Here is a 23,532-nt window from a genome sequence, read left to right on the forward strand (position 1 = left end):
AGACCGGTCCACCCAGGAATTCGTCCGCCCTTTGCCTACGTTGCATCGGATTTTGTGGTCCCTCCCGATCTTATCCGAGACCATTTTCTTATTCAGAATTCATTCAGTCAATTGGATAGACTGCGTTTCTTTGAATTGACATATTTGTATCAAGTTCAAATCACACGGTTCGGTCTGGAAACTCGGCTCAGACTTCGAGTTTGGCTGTTCTGTTTTTGCTGGGCGAGTTGCCCCACCATTAATGAGTTTCTTAACACCTTCTGCCAAAAGGGAAAGGTCCTCATGTTGTAATTTATTGGGGGTAAGTCCTCTGAATTAAGCTACTTTGTTATATGTCATCGCACATAATTGAATAGCAAATAATTAGTTGGGAGGTAAGTTGGTTATGGATGATTTCAAATAGTAAATTTTTTCTAGAGGTATCCGTTTCTCCTCTTGTTGGGGACGAACCGAGACCTCCTAATCGACGGCTTCATCACTCAGTTCCAAGCCACCCCTGAGAAGGCGACAATGTGGTTTATTTGCCGGTGATTATTCATTATGTACAGTACTCATCAGTCGAAAAGATTTTTAGTCTCTTTATCATGATACTAGCGAGATGCCTGTGCATTCCACAGATTTAAGACTAGTGTTATATCATTCTAAACGTGGGTGTTAAGATGAATGTTTACAAGAGAAATGATATGTAGAAAATTTTAATAATAAATACTTGCTTTAATCACATCCTCTTCCAGAGTTTAAGTAGGATTTTATTTGAAGTTCATATGCACTCCATCATTTAGGTTGATCCTCCCAGATTAAAAGATAACAACAGAAATAAAATTGCTATATTTATCGAATCATGACATGCAATATCCAATTTGTAAGAATTGATGGGCACAATCCTCTTTCAAAGTTTGTTTATTTTGTTTTAGCGAGAATTGATGGACAACTCATCTTTCGTGGCAGTGGCAATGAAAAAAATTGTTGAGTATCTCGAGTAAATATGCAATATCCAACTTGTAAGTAAATAAAAATAAATGAGAACCGTTGAATTATTATGAAATTATCGAGACATGAGAGTGTCTAGTATAATAACCATGGCCAATAGAAGTTGTTACATTACATTTATACAAATTATAGGATATTTCTTTTCAAATTTAAGATATCCGAACTTTATGAACCATTTTGTCAATATCTATAGTAGAACTTATTTACAGGATGACATGCGTGGCTCTCAAAATTCATATAAACAAACGACATTGCGATTTTTTTAACAGAAGATCTATCGAATTCAAAATCTGTCTCAGACGTTTGAGCAGGTTCAGATTAAGTAAAAACTCACATGATTACGATCGATGGAGCTCGGAAAACCGGGCTGTCCGGCGATCAGAAGCGCCTTCGGACAGGAAACCCAGTACGTGCAGCAAATCCCTCGATCGTGCCGAGGAAAAGTACGTGGACGCCGCACCGTAGCCACCACCTTTGTTGGGAAATGGGAAGACTGCACTGTCGTACCGAATGACAAGCCTTCAAGAACCCGACACGTTGGCCAATTCGTAAGGACACTCACTCTCTCTCTGTATATTGATGAAAACCGAGGTGATGTAAACTACCCAGCAGGGTCTATTATATAGCGGGAAGGAACCGCCTCATCATCGTCATCTTCTCTCTCTCTTGCCCTCCCCTCCATTTTCAAAGCCCAAAACCGTCGCCTCTCCGCCACCTGCCGCGCATCTCGCATCAAACGGTGCGCTTCTGGGTCGTTCGCGGTTCGCAAGATCCGCTTATTCCGCTCTTGCACGTAAAATCTTTAGCGCCCGCTTATCAGTTATCACTCGCCCTTCTTGGGTTTTGTCTGAAGCGTTCTACGTGTGGACCGCGCACAGGGACGCCATGATATCATTTCTCATGTTTCTTTGTCTCGCTTTTCTGAAAGTTGCAGTTTTTATGGGTTACTAGGATGCTCTGAGTACTTCCCAAGCGGTCGAGTCTTCTTTTTTCTTTTGGATGCGGTGTCTCTGTTTTTCGTTTGGATGAATTCTGCCTCTGGAGGATTTACTCCTGAGTTTCACTTGTCCTGCTAGCGTTATTTCCCTGGTAGACCGACTTTTTCTCGTCTTCCTGTACGTTTTTAGTAAGTAATAATAGTGGAAATATGGAGAACAGGGGATTTTATCGGGTGCTCTTTCTCTGAACCCATTTGTCTGATCTTTAATAGGCCCACGCCCGGTTTGGTTATCTGTTCGTGTGTACTAAAAAGATGATCCTTTGGCAGGGTCTTGAGTGTTGAGGAAGGAAGAAAGAACAGGCAATGGAACAGAAACACATATTGCTGTCGGCAATAGGTGTAGGAGTTGGAGTGGGGCTTGGAATAGCATCAGGACAGACAGTGAGCAAATGGGCAGGTAACGCTTCTTCCTCAGACTCGATTACTGCTGAGAGAGTGGAGAAGGAGATGCTCAGGCTGGTGGTTGATGGCAGAGAGAGCAAAGTCACTTTCGACCAGTTCCCTTACTATCTCAGGTCACATCGACATTCTCTCGTTTCCACTCTGCTTAGAAAGTTTTTTTTCCCGGTTCTTAGAGAAAAGTGAATTCAACCCAATTCCAACAGTGTTAAACAAACAAATGTATATTCTTGTGAAGACAGAACAGAACAAACACAGTTGAAAGAATTGTCTGGGCCTCACTTTTTAATGTGTTTTTATCTTCCACTTCTGTAATGATACTTGTGTGCTCATGTACACCGGTCCCACTTGATTCGACAGTGGTGATTCTTGCACTCTGGTCCTAATGAGGCCTTGCTTAAATTATTTGGGTCCAAATTTAATTTGTTTTTGGTCTTACAGGCTAAGACCAATGTATATATAATCATGGTCTGATAAGGAACGACACTCTTTTTCTGGATTCTCCAGCGGAGCTTTATCACTGTGATATGTCTTGCTGATATTTTACACATAGCGAATGAACAGAATACAGATAATTTCTTTTGAAAAGAGGCGTCCTTGAATAAAGCAAGTCTGTTTTCAGTGAAGCTCTGGCCAGTTTGTTCATTGCCTTTCTTTTGTTTCTTAGGAGTTTGCCCTAATATCGTCTGGTCTTTAGTGATCATTGACAAAAAAAATGCACTATATTATTGGGAGGTAATTATACCCAATCCGAGCTATTGAAACTCTATGTTACTCTAATCCTGGCAAATTGATTTCTGGCCTGCTCTTCACGTGTGTCTGTTTTTTCCTGTAAATTGCTGCTCTTGGTTTTGTTGCCTTCTATCCTTAAGGAATATAACATTCTTATCCAGATTTTTCAGCATCTGTGGTTTTTTGATAATTTTCAATTGCTTAGGTGAACTGTTGCTGTTCTGAAAGAATTATTTTTCAAATATATTTTTTGATGGGTAAGCAGTGAGGTTTATTGATTTAATAAACAAATCAGAGGATCTCTGCTACAAAAAATGTTCAAATTGCAACAAATCATCTATGGCATCAACCTCCAGTTCCTGCAATTGGCTATATGCTGAGAGGAAGAGCCTATACTCTCTCTCTCTCTCTCTCTCTCTCCCTCAAATCTTCACAAAACATCGAAATGAATCTGGGAAAATTTATCATTGCTCAAAACAATAAAACTGTCTTCATGGATCTTCTTGCCTGGCCATCCATAAATAACAAAGTGCTGCACGCCAGGCAACCTTGAAGATGAGACATGGAATAGATTTACCTTTTCAAGTAGTACATGCTCATTGCAACACAGAATCCCAATTAAGCAAGCCTCTATTTATCCCACATTTTTCATATCTTTTCCTCCAGATTTCGTCAGCTATTATACACTCCACAATAAAATGATTTCTTGATTTAACATTAGCTCCATAAAGCACAGAGTCATTATTGATAGCAACATTCTTCATCTATCCTTACTGGAGAGCTTATGCAAAATAGGAAGCTGGCAATGAAGCTTTGTTTAGAAATATATGGGGTAAACCAAATTAAATTAATGCCAAATACCTTGCTTGTTCTAGCTCTAGCACCACTCCATGCACTGTTGACCTAGAATTGCTCTGAAGAAGTTGCCTTCCATATCGCCATTTCTGCTTGCCCTGCATTTGGAGAAGGAAATTTGCACAATGCTAAGTGAACCAATCGCATATCATCTAATCTAGCAGCTGACAAATTCCACCTCCCATCCTCAATAACTCCTGCTACTGTAGCTTGCAGAGAAGCTGAAGAACAGATAACTCTATACTCCTACTACTACTATTAGGGTTTGAGTGGGGACATAGATGAATGAGACTTCAGGCCTTAAGGTTCATGTTGAGAGCTTCTGGGGATTTATTTGGCATTCTGAATTTCCCACGTCACATGTATTTGTGAAAATTCTCACAATGGTCAAGGGTTTATGGGGAGAAATGGGTTTTATCATTTGAATTTTTGATTTGAACTTGAATTATCATGGAGATGCTACAGCTCGTGTAAAAGTATTCGTGAGTGTATATCAAACTTTTTATAGAGTGGGAGGTTTCTGGTGAGATTCTCTATGTCTTTGATGAGTATTCATGATTCTTTGTTTCTTGAGACTTTGAGGCCTTCCCTTGACTTCTGCTATCTAGGCTTTTTCTTTTCTTTTCTTTTTTCCCCCACTTTTGTTGCTTCATGGCTACTTACCTTTTTCCTCATATTCCAACTGCAACAACAGTGAGCAGACACGAGTTTTGCTGACAAGTGCTGCGTATGTTCATTTGAAGCATGCTGAAGTTTCTAAGTACACAAGAAATCTTTCACCTGCTAGTCGAGCCATTTTGCTCTCTGGACCTGCAGGTTGGTTGTGAATCTATCATATATCAATATGTTGGTTTGAGCATTGTCGTTGCAGACTCTAAAATAATTGTTCTTTCTTTCATAATGACTTTAAGAGCTTTACCAACAAATGCTTGCCAAGGCTCTTGCCCATTACTTCGAAGCCAAGTTGCTGCTGCTAGATGTGACGGATTTTTCTCTGAAGGTAGGTATATGGAGTAAATGTATATATGTTGGTTTTGGTTTTGTTTTCATTCTATGATTTATGATGTTCCTTGCAGATCCAGAGTAAATATGGAACTGGGAACAAAGAATATGTATGTCCATCTGTTTTCTTATCTTAACTTCATCAATTTTGTTGTCTTGTATACTTGTTTTACTTGATCCAACACATAAGCACTTGAAAATGGACGTTGGTTACTAATGATGACGTGTTTGCTGATTGGTCAATACACCGTGATTCGATATGCTTTAGTATACTAGACAAACTTTGGCTTTCAGATTTGTTCATATTTATTTGTATTATTGCTATCTAGTCTTTCAAAAGATCCCCATCCGAGTCAACACTGGAGCGGTTGTCTGGCTTACTCGGATCTTTTTCAATCCTTCCACAAAAGGAGGAAGCAAAAGGTATGCCAAGGTGGTGGCTTTGTTTCTGCTTAGAGGTTTATGTTATCTTTTTTTTTTTTTTTTTGTTATTTATTTATTTATTGCAGTCAGAATTTTATGTTATTTTTAGAGGTGGCTCTTTTTCGTCGAACATGCATATCACATATTAGGCAGTGCTTTTAGCAGAAAGAATCATGAGGCGGTGTTGCCTTGTATAATATTCTTCCATAAGCAGTGTTGAGCTGTCCTGAAAAATAAGCAATGCTAGGATCCATGCTTTCTTGGACTCTAATCTGTCTTTTCTTTACATAGATTGGTGAAGTACCATGGGCATTAATTTTTTAAGAACATGGATCTAAAGTTTGGTCAAGATATTATGATGATAGACATCTTGGATCAGAGGTTTTATCTGGTGCACTGGGTGATTTAGTATAGGAGTAGTTGCTGCTTTGTTTGTCCTTTTATTTGGGCTTCATCAATCCCTGGTCAAGGGTAGTTGGACCTTTTTAGTTTTTCTCTCCTTGTTTCACCATTTGAATGAGTCGTTCATCAGTACATTTGGTTTCTTCTTAAAGGGTACTGACTAGAACTCATGTAGAGGTCGCAAGCTCTGTCTGGATAAGTAGTTGGAGCATTCTTCTGACAATGCTGAAATTGACTTTCATAAGCTTACTTGGTTTGCTAGCAGTTCTTAGCTACAACAACATTTTCGTGCAGGGAACTTATGGAGGCAAAACAGTGGTGTGGACATTGGATCAAGGTAATCCTAAGCAGTTATCTCTGTTGGTATTAGGAAACATATATATTGTATTTGCTTTCTTGTTCTACTGTCGATATTATTTTTACATCTACATGTATAAGCATGCTTGGGAATTCCAGGGGAACGGAAGGTCCTTGCAATCCACCAAAGCTTCGTAGAAATGCCTCTGCCTCGGCTACTATCACTAACCTTGCGACACAATCTGCTCCTTCTAATCCAGGTTTCTTCACTGCACTTTTCCATGATGTTTGCTGTTTGAGTGATTTGTTATTAAAGTGGTAAATTGTTGGGTAATCACCTTGACTGGAGTCCTTAACTCCAAATCACTTCAAGATCTCATAGTTATTTATAATGTTAGCTCTGGGTGGGCCCAGAAGGAGGAGTTCGTAATTTTCTTTTCCTAAAGAGCACTATGCATTGGTATAAACTATTCTTGGAGTTTTGGCACTCTCTCTGTCATAGAGCTCACTTCTACATAAGCAAAATGTGGTTTTTGCATGCATGACTTTCACTAAGCTACGCCTTCTCTTGCATCTAATTCTTAGTTGGATACAAAAAGATGGCATTTCTATCATGATTATTCTAGGCATAAGCTGATTAACTTTCATAATTTCTCTTGTGCAATTTCTTCATTCATGATAGAATGACTGATATGCCATGGTCTAGTCTTTCAAATTTTGTTCTTTGCAGGGTGGGAAATTGGTTCTACATTGTTGGCTAAGATTTTGATCATTTTCTGTGTAGTTTTGTTTGGTGGAACTCAAGATTTTGAAAGCTTTTAGTGATTTCATGGTGGACACATAGATGATTGGTTTTTATGGAAAAACCCAGAATAATGATGAATTTTTACCATATTCATTGGCAATAGTCATTTCATTGTGCCCTTCATACTTATTTAGAGAGTTCTTCCTTCGTCTGTGAGAGTCTTGTTTCTTATTTGGCTTCTCATGTTATGCCGTCTATTTTAGCTCCTCTCAAGCGCACAAGCAGCTTGTCTTTTGATGAGAAGCTTCTTATTCAATCTCTTTACAAGGTATTTTTTTTTTTTTTTTTTTTTTTGGGATCAATCTGTCATTTTTATTCATATTTCAGGACCCTGTTGAGCCATTACAGTATTTCAGTAACATCGCACCAAGTCAGGAACTAAGTTTTTATTTTCTTCTTTTTATGATCTAATGCCATAGATGGTTCTTGCAGGTGTTGGCATTTGTATCAAAAGCCAGCCCCATAGTGCTGTATCTCAGGGATGTTGAGAAGCTTTTATGTAGATCACAGAGGATATACAACTTTTTTCAAAAAATGCTGAAGAAGCTGTCTGGATCAGTCCTCATCCTTGGCTCACGAATTCTGGATCCGGATTATGACTATAGTGAGGTAGATGATAGGCTTGCTGCTCTTTTCCCCTATAACATCGAGATTAGGCCTCCAGAAGATGAAAACCATCTTGTCAGCTGGAAGTCTCAGTTGGAGGATGATATGAAGATGATCCAAGTTCAGGACAATCGAATTCACATTATGGAAGTGCTTTCAGCAAATGATCTCGATTGCGATGACCTGGAATCGATTTGCGTGGCTGATACAATGGTTCTGAGTAATTACATAGAAGAGATTGTCATGTCTGCTATATCTTATCACTTGATGAACAATAAGGATCCAGACTACAGGAATGGGAAACTTCTCATTTCATTGGAGAGGCAAGATTAATATTTTTTGTTGCTATTTTTAAATTTTTTTTAGCCATTTCCTTTTCCTTGGTGTGCTAAAGAGTCATTAGTTTACTTGAGACAGTTTGTCCCATGGACTGAGCGTATTCCAAGAAGGCAAATCTAGTGGAAAAGATATGTTGAAGTTGGAAACCCATGCTGAAAAGTCAAAGGTATCATTGTCATTGTGCATAAGCTGTTGCTGGAACGTCAATATAATCAAGCAGAGAACTAAATTTGCATGTTTCTTGTACTCATTTGACTCAAATAGGAAGCCAAAGCGGAAGGTGACGCCACTGCGAAGCCAGAAACAAAAGCCAAGTCCCTACTCCTGAGAAGCAAAGCGGAACTGAGACGAAAGACGGAACTAAAGGATCGGCAACAGTCTCAAAGAGAGGTGGTGATGGTGCAGTGACACCGTCAAAACATCCAGTAAGTTTTTGTTGTCATTTAACTCATGCTTTTTGTCGTAGTTTTTCCAAAATTTCGTCCAGGTAACCTTATGAGAGTAATCCATTGCACTGCAATAGAAAAGGATGAATTTTTTTAGTTGCATCTCAGAATGGAATAATTTTTTAATGTCGAGGACTCTCTTTCATTGAAAGACTGTTTGGATGGAAGGTGTGCTTGCTCATCGTTTTTGTTGTAGGAAGTACCTCCTGACAATGAATTTGAGAAGCGAATAAGGCCAGAGGTTATACCAGCGAATGAGATTGGGGTCACATTTGCCGACATAGGTGCTTTGGATGAGACCAAGGAATCCCTTCAAGAGCTAGTGATGCTCCCGCTTCGAAGACCGGACTTGTTTCGTGGCGGCCTTCTGAAGCCGTGCAAAGGAATATTGCTTTTTGGACCCCCTGGTACGGGAAAACAATGTTAGCCAAGGCTATCGCCAAAGAGGCAGGAGCCAGCTTCATTAACGTATCTATGTCAACCATAACGTCTAAATGGTTTGGGGAGGACGAAAAGAACGTCAGAGCTCTATTCACTCTAGCCACCAAAGTGTCCCCCACTATAATTTTCGTAGATGAAGTGGATAGCATGCTAGGGCAGAGGACCAGAGTGGGGGAGCATGAGGCAATGAGGAAGATAAAGAATGAGTTCATGACTCATTGGGATGGCCTATTGACAAAACAAGGTGAACGTATACTCGTGCTTGCTGCGACCAACAGGCCATTTGACCTAGATGAAGCAATTATTAGACGTTTTGAGCGAAGGTACTCTTGCCTGTGTACTTGTAAAAGGGTATAGTAGTTTCAACTTAAGTATCAACGGTATGTGATAAGCTTTTAGTGATGATTGCTTCTGTGCTCAGGATCATGGTCGGGCTTCCAACCTTGGAGAACAGGGAAATGATACTTCGAACACTTGTAGCAAAAGAGAGGGTTGAAGAAGGACTAGATTTGAAGGAGATTGCGACCATGACTGAAGGGTACAGTGGAAGTGATCTTAAGGTTGTCTCTTGCATGGCATGTTCTTGTAGGATTTGTTGTGGATTAGATGTCATTGACTCAAAGATTGTTTTGTTGCAGAACTTGTGCACAACAGCTGCCTACCGGCCAGTCAGGGAGTTAATTCAGCAAGAAAGAGAAAAGGGGCCGGTAAGCGCATTAACAGTGCCCGTGAATCAATGTGAAGTGGATAGACGAAGCTGCGACAACTCTATCCGGATGATTGGTGAATGTAATTATTGACTGGGTCTTGTTCTATCCTTAGCAGGAGAAACAGGAGAGAGCTGCAGGGGCGACAGGTGAAGAAGGTAATCTGGATACAAAAGGAGCAAGTAAAGAGGAAAGAACTGTGACTCTCAGGCCTCTGAACATGGAAGATTTCAGGCAAGCCAAAAATCAGGTAACAACTCTCTCTTCATCTCTGAAATGAAGACTGATTGATGCCCACCTAGGCATTTGAACCTGTTGGTGTTGTCCCTTTCTTTTTCATCCAACAACGCTGGAAATGTAGCAGTTTCTTGGCTAATTTGTACATGCCATTCCTTGTGTTTTTATTTGCAGAAGTTACTCGGTGATCACTTCTTCATTGAAAAGTTTTGCATACTCTTTTCCTGGAGGAGTATACTGAAATTGCCATTCTTCTATCGCTTTATGTCACGCAGGTTGCAGCCAGTTTCGCAGCTGAGGGATCAATCATGAGCGAGTTGAAACAGTGGAACGAGTTGTATGGGGATGGCGGTTCCAGGAAGAAGCAACAGTTAACGTACTTCCTCTGAGGCCGAGGGAATTGCAAAATAGAGTCACCTGTCCCATAATGAGATTCTGATGATCTGATTGCAATTTGTAAACCTGGTCCGTGGCTTGTTGCTGGAAACCATGGATGCCCAACCAAGGTGAAGCGTTTATAGTGTGAGAAAATAAGTAAAACGACGACGAAGAACCACTCAAGAGAGAATTTACTTCGTTCTCAGTGAACCATCTGGTGATGTAGAACTATTTTGTGTAGGATTAAAGGTAGGCAGGGCTTTGCGGGAACTAGTACCGGTGCAAGATGTCGAAAGTGGTAGAATAATAAGAATTTACCTGTCTTCAGTCATGAGCAGCTATATGCTTGTTACTGGTGCTGCTTTTCGTGCTTTTACTAAGCATGGTTGCTGTAGATTTTGCATCTAATAGGAGCTCGTCGGCTGGAGAATCGAATTTATCGATTCCTCATTTGGCAACTTACTTCGAGGAGTCGGCACAGATTGATGCAGCGGTTGCATCTCTGACCGATCCTGGAACTTTGAATATAACATGCCGCTGGTCCACGAAACATCTGATTACGTTCATATGCAGATACGAACCGTCCTAGTCAATGGCGTACTGCCTCCGAAAGTACCAGATGCCCGCGAGAAAGCACCTGAAGTCCTGGCGGGACTAAAATGAGTGGCAAGAATTGAGGGCAGGTGTCGGTAGGCAAAACGGCATCATCGATCTGTCCTTTGATCGGCCACTGAAACAGTGAATAGGCTTATTCTAATCGGATGGGCAGGCCCTTACTTTGCACAGCGAGTACCAAGCTGGCTGTTTTCCTGCCTTATCAAGTCAAAGAAACAGCCTGCGAGGACGACCAAGCAAATTTCGTCGTTGCCAGGCCTTTGGAAACGGCCGCCAGCCGCAGCATAATCGATTCGTTTTCTTTAAGTTCTTGTTCCACTCAAGCTTTGTCAATAGAGCATGCGCACGTCGCTCTTCAAGCAACTTCTTTACAAGTCGGTTAAAGTCGACCGCTCAACCAAAGCCCATTCCACGGACGAATGGCACGACACCTGAAGCTGTCATCCAACAACGTCTCCGTCAACTTTTCCATTCAGGATGAGAACTCGTCCTCCCAATTAAATACCGAGAACCGACCCAGACAGGGACCTCAAATCATAACCTTCCAACTTCATCCACCATCTGTAGCAGCAAATCAAAAACAAATCCAGCAGAGAAACTTACCCAAAATCACAGCGAAGTTCTCCACCAACATCGTTACCATGACCTGACCTCCACCGGAACCAGACCTCTTCTGCCTCCCGGAAGTCGCATGTTTTATTAAATCGCATTTGATTACGTTACCGACTCGATAACAAGCGCTAAGCCAAACTAAGCCAAACTAACAACTATATCTCCAGAAAGTAAATTCAACCGATGTACAATGCATTGACCATATGACCCTAAAGTTTGTAAAACCCATAAGCAGCTCCACACCCTGGTGTAAATTGTGCCAATTCAAGTGAACCCAAAGACTGGCTTCTAGACGATAAATATAAATTTCACAGATCATGGACAAAAACACCAAAGCTACCAAATTCTTTCATTAAAAAACATGGGTCAGACAGATTCAGGCTGCCTTCTTCTTATCCTTAAATGGCCCCCTCGGGATCTTACTCAAGACTTTGGCATCGAAGACAGCATACTGCTTCCTGAGTTCACCCATTGCCCTCTCTGCAAATGGATCGATCTTGTCCTCAAACTTCTCGTATAGCACAGGCACCGTATGCAGCAATACAAAGACTGTTTACACAACAGAAACGTTTACCATGAGCACCAGTTATTCATAACAGGTGGATTGCACAAGTCGAGTCACTTACCTATGTAGAACAAGGTCAAGAAGTTGCACCAGTTGCCCGCGATTGACAAGAGCCACAAGCCAGCAATCACCTAATTCATTATCAAATTCATGACCATCAGTAAAATCCAGAATCAAAAGGACAAACACCAGAATATATTGCTTCAGATTAAATAAGAACCACGGGTATCAAAAATCATTTCCATTCACATCATCACCAAAACGAGAAAAGAACTTACTAATAAGAACTTCTTAAGATCTTTCCCAGATGCAATATCCCTCAATACTGCGAACGCCTGATTTATCTCAAGTCTCAGTGCAGATGCAAATTGTAAGACTGGCTCCTCTGGAATAGACACTTCAGGAATTCGTGGCGGGCTCCTAAACAAGAGCAACAAAAAACTATTACACGTATCCAATTCAGTCCCATCACAAAAGTTCACAACTTTTAGTCTTCAAAAACTTACTTGTGGATAAACGCGTGCGCATTAGACCACAAGAACAAGACCGCCAGGGTGAGAATCAAGCAGTGGGCAGCCAAAGTTAGCAGGTGGTACTCCGCCAACTCAAACAGAGCCCATATCACAGTCACAACACCAAGCGCGCCAGCTGATACCTTCTTGTTCCTCCATAGGAACACATCAGCCGCTGTTTTGCCGGACAAATTGAATGAACTATGTTCAGTATGCATTTCAAACGTACAGGTCCAAAATTTTCTTTCTCTACTATTAATTGAAACACTTCCCATCGTCGCAATTATGAAATCTCATTTGCTAGTAAGTACAACCAGTATCAAGTGATTAAATTTTTCATTTAGAAACCAAATTTAGCATCGGCAAACAAAAAAATACTGTAGCTCGGAAACCTACTAAGACGAATAACGCATCTGCCTACAGGCACTCTGTTTCAACCATGGGAAAGCCCGAAGATCCAACGCTCTCTCCAGCATACTAGCTATCAGAAATCAAGCAGATCTAGTTCCAAACCTCCCTCCGCGATTAGGTAGAAAAGAACTAGAAATATAGGACAATCAGAATCATAAGAATAACAGGAAATTATTTAATTATACCAAACGCTTTCAATTAAATCCGATGAATACACACCGGAAAGGCAAGCATGACAGCACGCGAAATTAAAATAATCGGAAGCAGTAAATCGACCGCAAAAAGCGACAAAAATCCGCACGCTTACGCCGAGCCGGCTGAGAACTCGAAATCTCCATATTTAACGGGAAAAGATGAGCAACCAAAAGGAGCCACGGAGCAGATAGGCATAGAGCAGATACCGCCGTCGCGGTCGGAGCTAAGATTCGCATTTCGAATGCGCAAGAAAAGAGGATAATCGAAGCCGGAGGCAACGAAAAAAAACGAAACGAAAATCGCTTCCGACGTACGCTTGCCGCCGCCGAGGACCTGGTGGACGGGCCGCTCCCGGCCGAAGAGGCGGTAGACCTTGGCCTTGGCCGCCTCCGCCGCCTCCGCGACCCTGTCGTCGTCGGAATCGGACGACGAGGAACCGCCGCCGCCGCCGCCGCCGAAATTGCCAGAAATCTTCTCGAGCAAAGACTCGCCGCCCTTCGCCTCCTCGTGATCGGCCATCGGAATCAGACGTTCGGAAGCTTTTTCCCTTCTCGCCGAAACCCTCTCTCTCTCTCTCTCTCTCTCTCTAGAACAGCGCAGAAGATGCAAAGCCGGAATAACGTTGCTGCCCCCGTATATAAGCGATCCTCTTCCGTATGATGTACTACAGGTGCCCGTACAATAAGAGACGCGGTATCGACCGTCGGATCGCGAGGACGGATCTGGGCCGTCCGTAGGCTGCTCTGGGGCCGGAAGGCGAAGGTGGGGCCCTGGGGGCAGGTGGCAGATGCGGGGGCGGGTGGGGCGAGGTGGTGGGGTGGGTTTTGAAATCGGAGGGCGGAGATCACATGCGCGCGCCGGGTACACGAGCGTGTACGGCTGACGGGATCACACACCCCTCCCCGGATTCGCGACACGTGGATCGGGTTCGCGATGGGTGGGGGCCCACGCTTCAGTGGCCGGATATGATACTTTGGTGTTTTCCATTTATTTTTTATTGTTTTGGTAACTTTCTGGGTGGATCACATACCAAGGGAAAACAGTACTTATTATTTCTGAATTTTTCAAAAAGTGGCCGATATGATAATTTAATATTTTTCGCTTATTTTATTATTTTGGTGAGCTTCGGGGTGGATCGCATAAATTGTGAGCGTTAAGTAAATCAAAGCCTTAGCTACTACGGAATATATATAGGGGAAAAGGTACTTATTATTTCTGATTTTTATAAAAAAAATGCATTTAGTGGCCGATATGGTATATTATTTTTCATTTATTTTATTGTTTTGGTCAGTTTCCAGAAGGATCGCACAAATTGGGCGCGTTAAGCTAAATCACAGCCTTAGCAACTAAGGAAATGTATATATATATATATATATATAGGAAAAAATTAAATTATTATTTGTGAATTCTTTTTTTTTATAAAAGGATGCATTAAATAAATGGGACGGCCCTGTGCCTTGCGTGTATGGACAAGAATCTCCCGAGGGCGTGGCTTCACGCGAGGAAATATTCAGTATCTTTTAATCTAATCTCCCTCGCTCTTTTTTTCCTTTAGAGGGCCCAAAGATTCTGCCGCCGACGACGGTGGGATCGGGACCGTCCCCACCTTTGAAACTCGCCCTGTCTGTGTTTGTCCATTGTGCACCTCCCGCACACAACCTTTTCCAACCCAAAAAACGATGAAACTATTATTGATAATATTTTGCCGACCGTCGGGAATAGATCCTTATTTAAGATAGCAATAATTATTTTAAGCCTTCTTTAAAATTGATATGACAATTTCGGATCCTTCATTTAAATCATTATTAAAGAAAATAATAACATTTCTGACTTATGTGTAGGATCATATGCATGTATATCATAATTTTTGGAGAGAAACAATGGTAAATTTTGAAGACATGACCGAAAATGAAAGTGATCATTGGAATTTCCTTGAATTTTTTTTTTTTTCCTGTCGAAAGATTTTCCTTGATTTCAAACTGGCCCTATTGAATTCAATGCCATTGATAAGGTAATGGAGTCTCAAGTGATGGGTCTCTTTTCGGCATCGCTTGCTTCGAGCTTAGAATTCAAAGCCCGACAAAACGGGCCGGCCCAGGGCCCGTAATTACAGGCCCTAGTCTGGGCCTGGCCCGATCGCTTTTATCTTTTCGGTGGCCCAAAAGGCCTGCCGAGAGCGATGCTATACTCCCTCACCAAAAAGCCCATTATTCAAGTAGGCCCGGCCTACTCCCGTAATGGCCCAGCCCTGTTATGGGCCTGGGCCGACCGCTTTTATCTTTTGGGTGGCCCAAAAGGCCTGCCGAGAGAGATGCTATACTGCCTCACCATAAAAGCCCATCACTCAAGTAGGCCCGGCCCAAATTATCATCCAATCGAACGGCCCACAATGAACCCAAACCCTCCCCAAAACCCTCCCGAAACGCTCCGAGCCATCATCGTCTTTCTCCATTTCTCAGAGGCCAAGCATGATTCTCTGTCGCTCCGCCCTCGCCAGGTCCCTCCACCACCACCTCCGCCGCCACTACACGGCGGCGGCGGCGTCGGCCGCCGTCGCCGCCCCCGCCCCTCCCCGACGATCCCCCTCCTCCTCCCCCTTCGCGTACCTCGAGGACCTCCCCAGGCCCGACCCCAAGTACGACGAGACCATCCTCGCGATCCCGCGCGCCGCCTCGGGCACGAGCGCCTCCGCGAAGGAGCGGAAGCACGGGCGCGTCCCGGGCATCGTGTTCGAGCAGGAGGACGGCCAGCACGGGGGCAACAAGCGGCTCGTCTCCGTCCGGGCCGGCCAGATCAGGAAGCTCGTCAACCACCTCGGCTACTCCTTCTTCCTCTCCCGCCTCTTCGACCTGGAGGTCCGGCCCGAGTTCGAGTCCGACGACGTCGTCGAGAAGGTCCGGGTCTTGCCGAGGAAGGTGGGGCCTTTCTTATTTGGCTTCTTGGTTGCCGAGGAAGTGTGTTTGTGTTAAATGCGCGAGGAATTTAATTGAAATTCGGTTGAAATTCGTTCTCTTTGTTTCTTTTGGCTCCGCTGTTAGTGGGGAAATGCGGTCTGGAGAGTGTGGAGATTTAAGTGGGATTCAGTTTCTTGATTTCAGATTAAGAATTAGCAAGGTTAGCGAAGAATGTAGTTGTTTGTTCTTCTTAGGATGATCGCAAGTGGAAGTCTTGATGCTTATTGAGAAATTTTTGGGCATCTATAATTATAAGCTTAGTTTGACATTGATGGTGGTAGGAAAAGGGAAAAAGAAGGTGATGATTCTCTGATGTTCTATCCTGTTCAGAATGACCTCAACTAATTAGAGTCCTCTTGACTGAATGCGGAATCAGCAATCACCTTTATATTGACGACCCATTTCATGTTTTCATGACAATCAAGGTTTTTCTGCTATTTTGTGGGGTTTGAATTCTGCAGTTGGAGCTCAAATTGCAATTCTCTGACTAAATACTAAGTTATTTAGTGAGTTATGGTAACAGAAGTGGCCTATTCAATGTCAACATTTGCGGTATCCATATGATTTTCAATATACTAACTAATTTTTTTAAGAGGCCAACGGGTTCATTTTCTCTCTTTTGGTGTGTTATCGCCAGTTTTACTGGTGGATTGCATTACATTGGCAATTGTTTATGATGTTAGAAAATCGATAACTAGGAGCTTATTTGACCAAACCTCTAAATTCCTTCTTTTTCCTCATTGTGTCAGCTTCATCTGCACTCAGGTACGGATGCACCTCTAAATGTTACATTCATCAGAGCCCCCTCGCATGCTCTTTTGAAGGTTGAAGTACCTCTCGTATACAGAGGAGATGATGTCTGTCCCGGGCTAAGAAAAGGTATAATGTGATGAATTTTGATTCACAACTCAAGCTGAATGAGCAATGCCAATATGTGAATTGTGATAATTTCTCGGCTGATTGTACATGTATCTTCGCTGCATTTGAACTCTTCTCGTCTCACTCGATTCTTTATAGTAGAGTTGTCCCATATTCATAGCATGAACCATGTTTATACTTAATTTATCAAAATAGAATATGATTCTTGAACTGTTGTGGTGCATGTACTTCAACTTGATAACTATTTGCAGTCATTCACCACACTTCAACTTGATAACCATTGCAGTCATTAGAATCAATAACTTATTCGGAGCTTTTGCAGTGTTCTGTTTATATAATCAAAAAAGGGTCCTAGGAAGGACACCTTGGTCATTGTCTGGAAGAGGAACTTCTGTCTCGCACGGACTTAGTTTCTTCCAAGGAAGTAGTTATGGATCTTAAAGTCCATATTACTTGATTCCCCTATTATTTGGACAGAGGTGCTAGCTAATTTTTTTCTTCAAATCCATCTTTGGTTTCTAAGGTTGGTGTCCTTGAAAGCATAACTGCAATGGAATACACGTACTTCCTTGTCAAGGATGGGAGTGAATAGAAATTGATAAATTTTGCTTACCTGAGTGCTATAACTGAATAAGCAAAGCTGTGCTGCATACTTCTTGGATGTGTTCGCGTGTACACAAGTTGTATGGAAGCTCTCTGCTAGTCCGATGAAGGCTCACCACTATCATGAAGTTACAGGTGATGGAGAGACCTGCCACAAAGTGGAGATTTTTTGTGGTTTAGAATTTCTCTATTGTCTAGGAAGATGAACTGTAATTGGAACTCTTTCAATAGTTTCTAGTGTTTCTCTGCACTGGTAACAGTTAGCTCACTTATTTTGGTGAATCGTCATTTGAAATCGACATCCAAAAGTTTGAGTTGGATAGGTTCGTTGTGGTGGTTCATTTTTATTTCCATTATTCACGGCCCTGGCTCTGGTTAGTCTAGTTGAAGTGTTTTCCCTTTTTTTTTTGGTCAAAATTTGAAGTGTTAATTTCCTAATGATTTCTTCAGGTGCTTCCTTAAATACCATTAAGAGGAAAGTTAAATACCTGTGCCCTGTGGATATTATCCCTCCATATATTGATGTGGACTTGAGTGAGTTGGATGTTGGCCAGAAGTTGGTGATGGGAGATCTCAAGGTTCACCCTGCTTTGAAGCTTCTTCAGTCGAAAGATGAGCCTGTTTGTAAAATCATGGGAGCCAGAGTCTCTGACCAGAGGAAAAAATAAGCTCCTCTTATTTCAGATTCTTATCAGTTACGCATGGTAGAGCATGGTCCCCTCAGTTTCGGCAATGCACTGTTCAGCATGCATGGATGGATTTTTGCCCCAGCAACATGATCTTTTTGGTAGTACGAAATTTTTTATGGAGATGGAAGAGTGCAAGGTATCTAGGAGTAGATTGGGGCATGCCGTTCACTGATGTTATTGGTAACATTGTAAAATTTGGGATTGTCTTGGCTGAATTGGTTGGGATGATCAGTTGAATTGGAGAAATAAGACTGTCACATTTTGTCTGCCTTGGGGTGGATACGATTCATGTTATCCTCAGTGTTGCAGCTATCTCAGATTAGCTGCTCTTTAGTTTTATTCTGTTTTGACGACTTTGTGACATTTTTGCACAAAAGATGTTCGACATGATGAGCTTGCAGGCCATTGCTTTTCCAATTTCATATGATGGCTAGTGATATTATTATTCTTCTCTGCTGTTGCAAAATCTGGATGTCAAGCACAATTTGCTGATGAATGATTTAGTAGAGACCTTTAAAAGAAACTGAGTGGCTTCTGGTAGGACTTAGCATTCTGCCGAAATCTTCAGTTAGTTTTCCATTTCAATACGACAGCTAGTGATGTTACTTTTCTTCCTCTGCTTTTGGAAAGTCTGTGTGTTAGGTACAACTCACTGATGAGGGATCTGATGAAGACCTCGAAAGAAATTGAGTGGCTTATCGTCTGACTTACTGTTCTCTCAAAATCTACAGTTGGAAACTGTTGGGCATGTTCATCCACTTCTCGTCGGCAACCCAGTAAGGCAATCTCTCGAACGCTTTCGTCATTTCTATGGGCATAAATAATTGGGGCCGAAACGTTCTCGGTTGGCTTTTCTTGTTATCATTTGTGAGATCAGATGGTGACGGTGGCAATAGCAACCTAGCATTCCTAGGATGCCGACCCTGGTAGCAATTGGTCTTCGCCATTCCCCAACTACACAGGTTAAATGAATCATGCCGACACCGCATTTATTTGTGGAGTGCTTTGACAACTGATGTAGTTCATAGCGCTTTTGCTTCCTGAATTATTAGGATCCCAAATGTTCACACGACGTATTTCCACGATGGAGCGACATTCGTATGTTCAAGGAAAGGGAATTTGTCTGCCTAAACTAAGATTTTGTCGGGACCTTTCGTGAGGGTAACATATAATCTATGGCTGCAAGCCCCCTGCTATATATATGGTCAAGGGTCTTTTATGTCAGTTGAACTTGAGCAGCAACACCTGACATTCCATTTCTGATTTGATTCTCTCGGCCTTACGTCGAGTCCAAGCTAGTTGCTACCACTCTCCGTCAACATTAAAATGCCATTTTCATCTTCACAAGCCTCTCTCGTCCTCTTTCTCTTCCTCCTCCTAGTTCTCTCCATAAACTTCACTTCTCCGCTCCCTCTCTCAACCAACGGAAGATGGATCGTCGACTCGGCCACGGGGCGGCGCATGAAGCTTCCGTGCGTCAACTGGGCCTCCCACCTGGAGCCGATGCTAGCGGAGGGCCTCGACAAGAAGCCCCTGGGCGTCATCGTGGCTGAGATCCGGAGGCTGCGGTTCAACTGCGTGCGCCTCACGTGGGCCACCTACATGTTCACCCAGCCGGGCCACGGCGACCAGCCTGTCGAGGAGACCCTCGACTCCCTCGGACTGGCAGAGGCCAAAGGAGGGGTGGCGAGGAACAACCCTCTCGTGCTGAACATGACGCATGTGGAGGCGTATGCCGCCGTCGTGGATGAGCTCGGGAAGCAAGGCGTGATGGTGGTGCTGGACAACCACGTGAGCAAGCCCAAGTGGTGCTGTGCTTATGACGACGGGAACGGCTTCTTCGGAGACGAATACTTTGATCCTGAAGAGTGGCTGAGAGGGCTCGTCGCGGTGGCCGAGCACTTCAACGGGAAGAGCCAGGTGCGTCACTAACAAAACCACCGTCCAGCGATGGAGCATATCAATTATCGATCAAAACAACTGGACTAACAATAAAACTCTGGATAGTGACATTTTTGGTCGGGAACTAATTATTGAACTCGTATCACGTCAGCCAACATCAAAGAGACAAAAAAGAAAGCCGATTTTCATCGATCATGTACACCATGAATATTCCTTATAGAACGTGCTAGCATCGAGAATTCATTGTTTCAAAACGACACGGTGGCATTGCAAAACCATTTAGTTGACTACGCAAATAACATCCTCGCACTTACATCATTCTTTCTCGTTTTCAATGCGCCGGTGTTGCCGTCAGGAAAATGAAAAAAAAAAATCAAAGGAAACAGAAGAAGATGGAGTTACTCCTACCATATTTATTTCCACATATTCTATCTGTCGTTTTTCCTCCGAATATTCTCTTGCATGATGGGGACCGCCTAGAAAGATTGGAGCATGTGGGCGTGCAGCGCCCAACGTTGTCCGACCGTTCACTTGTCAATTATGGTACCACTAAATGAGAGAATGAGAGAGAGAGAGAGAGAGAGGGACAGTTTTGAAGCATGTAAGGAGAAAGGTTACGAAACTCTGTAATTCTCTAGTTCTTGCTATGTGACTCTTTTTTTCTCTTATTTTTCAAATTCAGGTGGTGGGAATGAGCGTGCGAAATGAGCTCCGCGGCCCGCGTCAAAACGAGTATGACTGGTACCAGTACATTCGCACTGCAGCGACCAAGGTCCACCAGGCCAACCCGAACGTGCTGGTCATCCTCTCGGGCCTAAATTGGGCCTCTGATCTCAGCTTCCTGCGGAAGAGGCCCGTGGGCCTGAGCTTGGGCCGCAAACTGGTCTACGAAGCCCACTGGTACTCGTTCAGCGGGGACCGGAAGATCTGGGAGGTCCAGCCCGTGGACCGGGTCTGCGCCAACGCCGTCCAGAGGATGGAAGACCAAGCCGGGTTCCTCTCGAGCGGCCCCGGTGCGGTCCCGCTGTTCCTAGGTGAGTTTGGGTTCGACCAGACCGGGAAAAGCCAGGCTGATGACCGGTTCCTGAGCTGCTTCATGGGGTACGCAGCAGGGAAGGACTTGGACTGGGCCTTGTGGGCACTGCAGGGGAGCTATTATTACCGGCAAGGGGTCGTCGGGCCCGAAGAGACCTTCGGGGTGCTCGATTTCAATTGGGATGGGCTCCGGAACCCAAAGTTTAAGGAGAGGTTTCAGTTGGTGCAGACGATGGTTCAAGGTGTGATTTCTTGCTTGAATATTTAAAATGAGTCATGGACCTTTTATCTTTATGGTGTTACGTTTGATGTCTCAACAAATCTCCAATATTAATTTATAAAAAAATTAATTAACGGTTAAGGTTTGTCGAGACATTGAGTAAAGCACTGTATGGGATAAAGCATTTTCTTGATTGTACTTGAGACTCCTCTTTAGATTGATATTCGTAGGTATCTTTAAGTGCTAAAATCCTTTTATAAGGACTTGGTCATGAATCTAGGGACAGTATAGTCATGTACCTAATTAGTTAACCAAAATTCTCTTTGGGCAGATCCGAGCTCCAATTCACCAATGTCCTACATCATGTACCACCCGCAAAGCGGCCTCTGCATCCGAGCAAATAACAACCACGAGATCGGCACGGCTGAGTGCCAGCATTGGAGCAGGTGGATCCACTACCGAGATGGCAGCCCGATCAGGCTGATGGGCACTCCTCTCTGCCTCAAAGCCCTTGGCGACGGGCTCCCGCCGGTGCTTTCCAACGATTGCTCGAGCCGGCGAAGCGCTTGGAGATCGATCTCCAATTCAAAGCTTCACGTAGCAGCCACGGATGAACGTGGAAATCGCCTCTGCTTGGAGAAGAAGTCGAACGAATCTTCCGTGATCTTGACCAGGAAGTGCATCTGCGTGGATGATGATTCCGGGTGCACGGAGAATCCACAAGGCCAGTGGTTCAAGTTCGTGCCCACGAATACATGATGCGTACGTAGCATTTCAAAGGACAGAAATAAAGCATAGGAAGCTACGTCTTCAAGTAGAATATAAATTGTGCCCTAGTTAGCAAGTGCCTAGAGAATAACTCTCGCCAAAGAATTCCTGGGAAAAAAGAAAAGAATCACCTCGCAAGCAGCCTTGCTCATTGGTATGAACAACGAGGAAAAAAGATGGAGAAAGTCGGGAAAGAGATGAAGAATGTCGGCCACTTTGTGTCCTCAAAAGAGCGTGTGCTAGTGGCTGAATAAAAGCCTACTTCTATTTGCAATCGCTATCATCATGATCTTTTTCACCTCGATACATCCCTATAATTGCGTGTATGCTTGCGTTACTCAATTCTAACATGAGGACAATTACATACGTGTATAATTGCATATGCGTTTGTATTAATTTTTTTTAATTTCATGTTCCTCTAAAAAACACCACTCTTTCAATGACAAGTACAAGACCCAAAAGGTTTTACACAAGTATACCATATCTCAAGACGTCTTAGCATCCATTCTAAACTCTTATTGACTATAGCTCGATAAATTATCGAAGTAGAAGGTCCTGATGCTGTAACTCGATATTGACTTTTAGCCAATGGGATGATCTCTGGGGATTTTGCTGTGCACGCATCTAGTTGAGATTCATAGCATTCTCTATTAGGAGCAAATGCATGTTCTTCTTCGGCCAAAGCATGTATAGATTGATCAATCCACTTTTAGCTTCTCAAGCGGCCCACCTATCTTTCTTGGTCTTGTAGGGCCTTTGACTTTGCTTTTGTAGGATTAAGATAACCCTAAGCTCAAGCTCCATCTTTAACCATCATATGGCACACTGAAATTGCTCAAGTGATAAGTGTGTTCATCTTTCTAACTCGATATTTGAAATTGAATCACCATGCTTACACATTCTTTTGAAGACATCCCAAGAGCATAGAGATAGCCAGGAACGTCTACATTAATTACTCATGGGAAACTACTACATCCAATGAGCATTTTTAGATGCTCAAAGAGTCATAAACATCTTGTTGATGTCATAAATTAAAATACACATGTGCGTATCTAATGAACAGAATGCAAGATTTAAATGAGTTGCCCCCAACCTCATTTTTCACTTAATTTCCTCACGCTTTCTGCTTTCAAGATGCTTATTTTTGCAATTCCTCCCCTAGTAGTCTAGTACACTCCTGTACAAGCACAAGCAAATGTGAAATTGTACCTTCCGAGAGGAGGAGAATTGAGTTGTTAGTGTAGCGTTAGTGTGTGCGTGAGAGAGAGAGAGAGAGAGGAAAACGAGTGCACTGAAGAAGATTTGAGGGGTTATAGCTTATAGGTTGTCCTTGCGAGACCCCTGTGAATGCCTCAGCAAGGAAATTATGAACATCTTTGCTAGGCTCACCCTTTAAGTAGACGACTCATCCAGCTACCAAGTTGTCTCTCTTCCTGTGTAGTCATTGCCTATTTGTCCTTGCTTATTAAGATCAAGATCATTGAGTCAAACTTTCCACTGAAGTTTGGTGAAT

At 42.9% G+C, this 23,532-nt stretch overlaps 4 protein-coding genes across 4 annotated transcripts; 3 read left to right on the forward strand and 1 right to left on the reverse strand.

The window, feature by feature from the left end:
• The first annotated feature begins 1,467 nt into the window (after nt 1-1,467).
• On the forward strand, nt 1,468-10,481 carry LOC104441703. Its single transcript, XM_010054892.3, is given in 19 exon segments — nt 1,468-1,729; nt 2,258-2,505; nt 4,671-4,792; nt 4,888-4,976; nt 5,053-5,088; nt 5,308-5,401; nt 6,098-6,140; nt 6,260-6,360; nt 7,109-7,173; nt 7,338-7,834; nt 7,929-8,016; nt 8,115-8,141; nt 8,144-8,275; nt 8,493-8,703; nt 8,706-9,060; nt 9,159-9,297; nt 9,376-9,444; nt 9,563-9,694; nt 9,957-10,481. Coding segments are annotated over 18 exon segments (2,526 nt in total). The 5' UTR covers nt 1,468-1,729; nt 2,258-2,293; the 3' UTR covers nt 10,071-10,481.
• A 944-nt stretch (nt 10,482-11,425) lies between these two features.
• On the reverse strand, nt 11,426-13,577 carry LOC104441704 (reticulon-like protein B1). Its single transcript, XM_010054894.3, has 5 exons — nt 13,284-13,577; nt 12,358-12,538; nt 12,130-12,271; nt 11,913-11,982; nt 11,426-11,835 (listed from the first exon to the last, which is right to left on the reverse strand). Exons 1-5 carry the CDS (start codon nt 13,486-13,488, stop codon nt 11,663-11,665), a joined length of 771 nt encoding a protein of 256 aa, XP_010053196.2. The 5' UTR covers nt 13,489-13,577; the 3' UTR covers nt 11,426-11,662.
• A 1,837-nt stretch (nt 13,578-15,414) lies between these two features.
• Nucleotides 15,415-18,545, forward strand: LOC104441705 (50S ribosomal protein L25). Its single transcript, XM_010054895.3, has 3 exons — nt 15,415-15,884; nt 16,673-16,802; nt 17,856-18,545. The coding sequence occupies exons 1-3, from the start codon at nt 15,438-15,440 to the stop codon at nt 18,071-18,073; spliced, it is 795 nt and encodes a 264-aa protein (XP_010053197.2). The 5' UTR covers nt 15,415-15,437; the 3' UTR covers nt 18,074-18,545.
• Nucleotides 18,546-19,037: 492 nt separating this feature from the next.
• Nucleotides 19,038-22,317, forward strand: LOC104441706 (glycosyl hydrolase 5 family protein). Its single transcript, XM_010054896.3, has 3 exons — nt 19,038-20,014; nt 20,679-21,273; nt 21,583-22,317. The coding sequence occupies exons 1-3, from the start codon at nt 19,421-19,423 to the stop codon at nt 22,008-22,010; spliced, it is 1,617 nt and encodes a 538-aa protein (XP_010053198.2). The 5' UTR covers nt 19,038-19,420; the 3' UTR covers nt 22,011-22,317.
• The last annotated feature ends 1,215 nt before the right edge of the window (nt 22,318-23,532 follow it).

Source organism: Eucalyptus grandis, chromosome 4 (genome assembly GCF_016545825.1).
Source record: "Eucalyptus grandis isolate ANBG69807.140 chromosome 4, ASM1654582v1, whole genome shotgun sequence".
In the NCBI taxonomy this organism is placed as follows: Eukaryota; Viridiplantae; Streptophyta; class Magnoliopsida; order Myrtales; family Myrtaceae; genus Eucalyptus; species Eucalyptus grandis.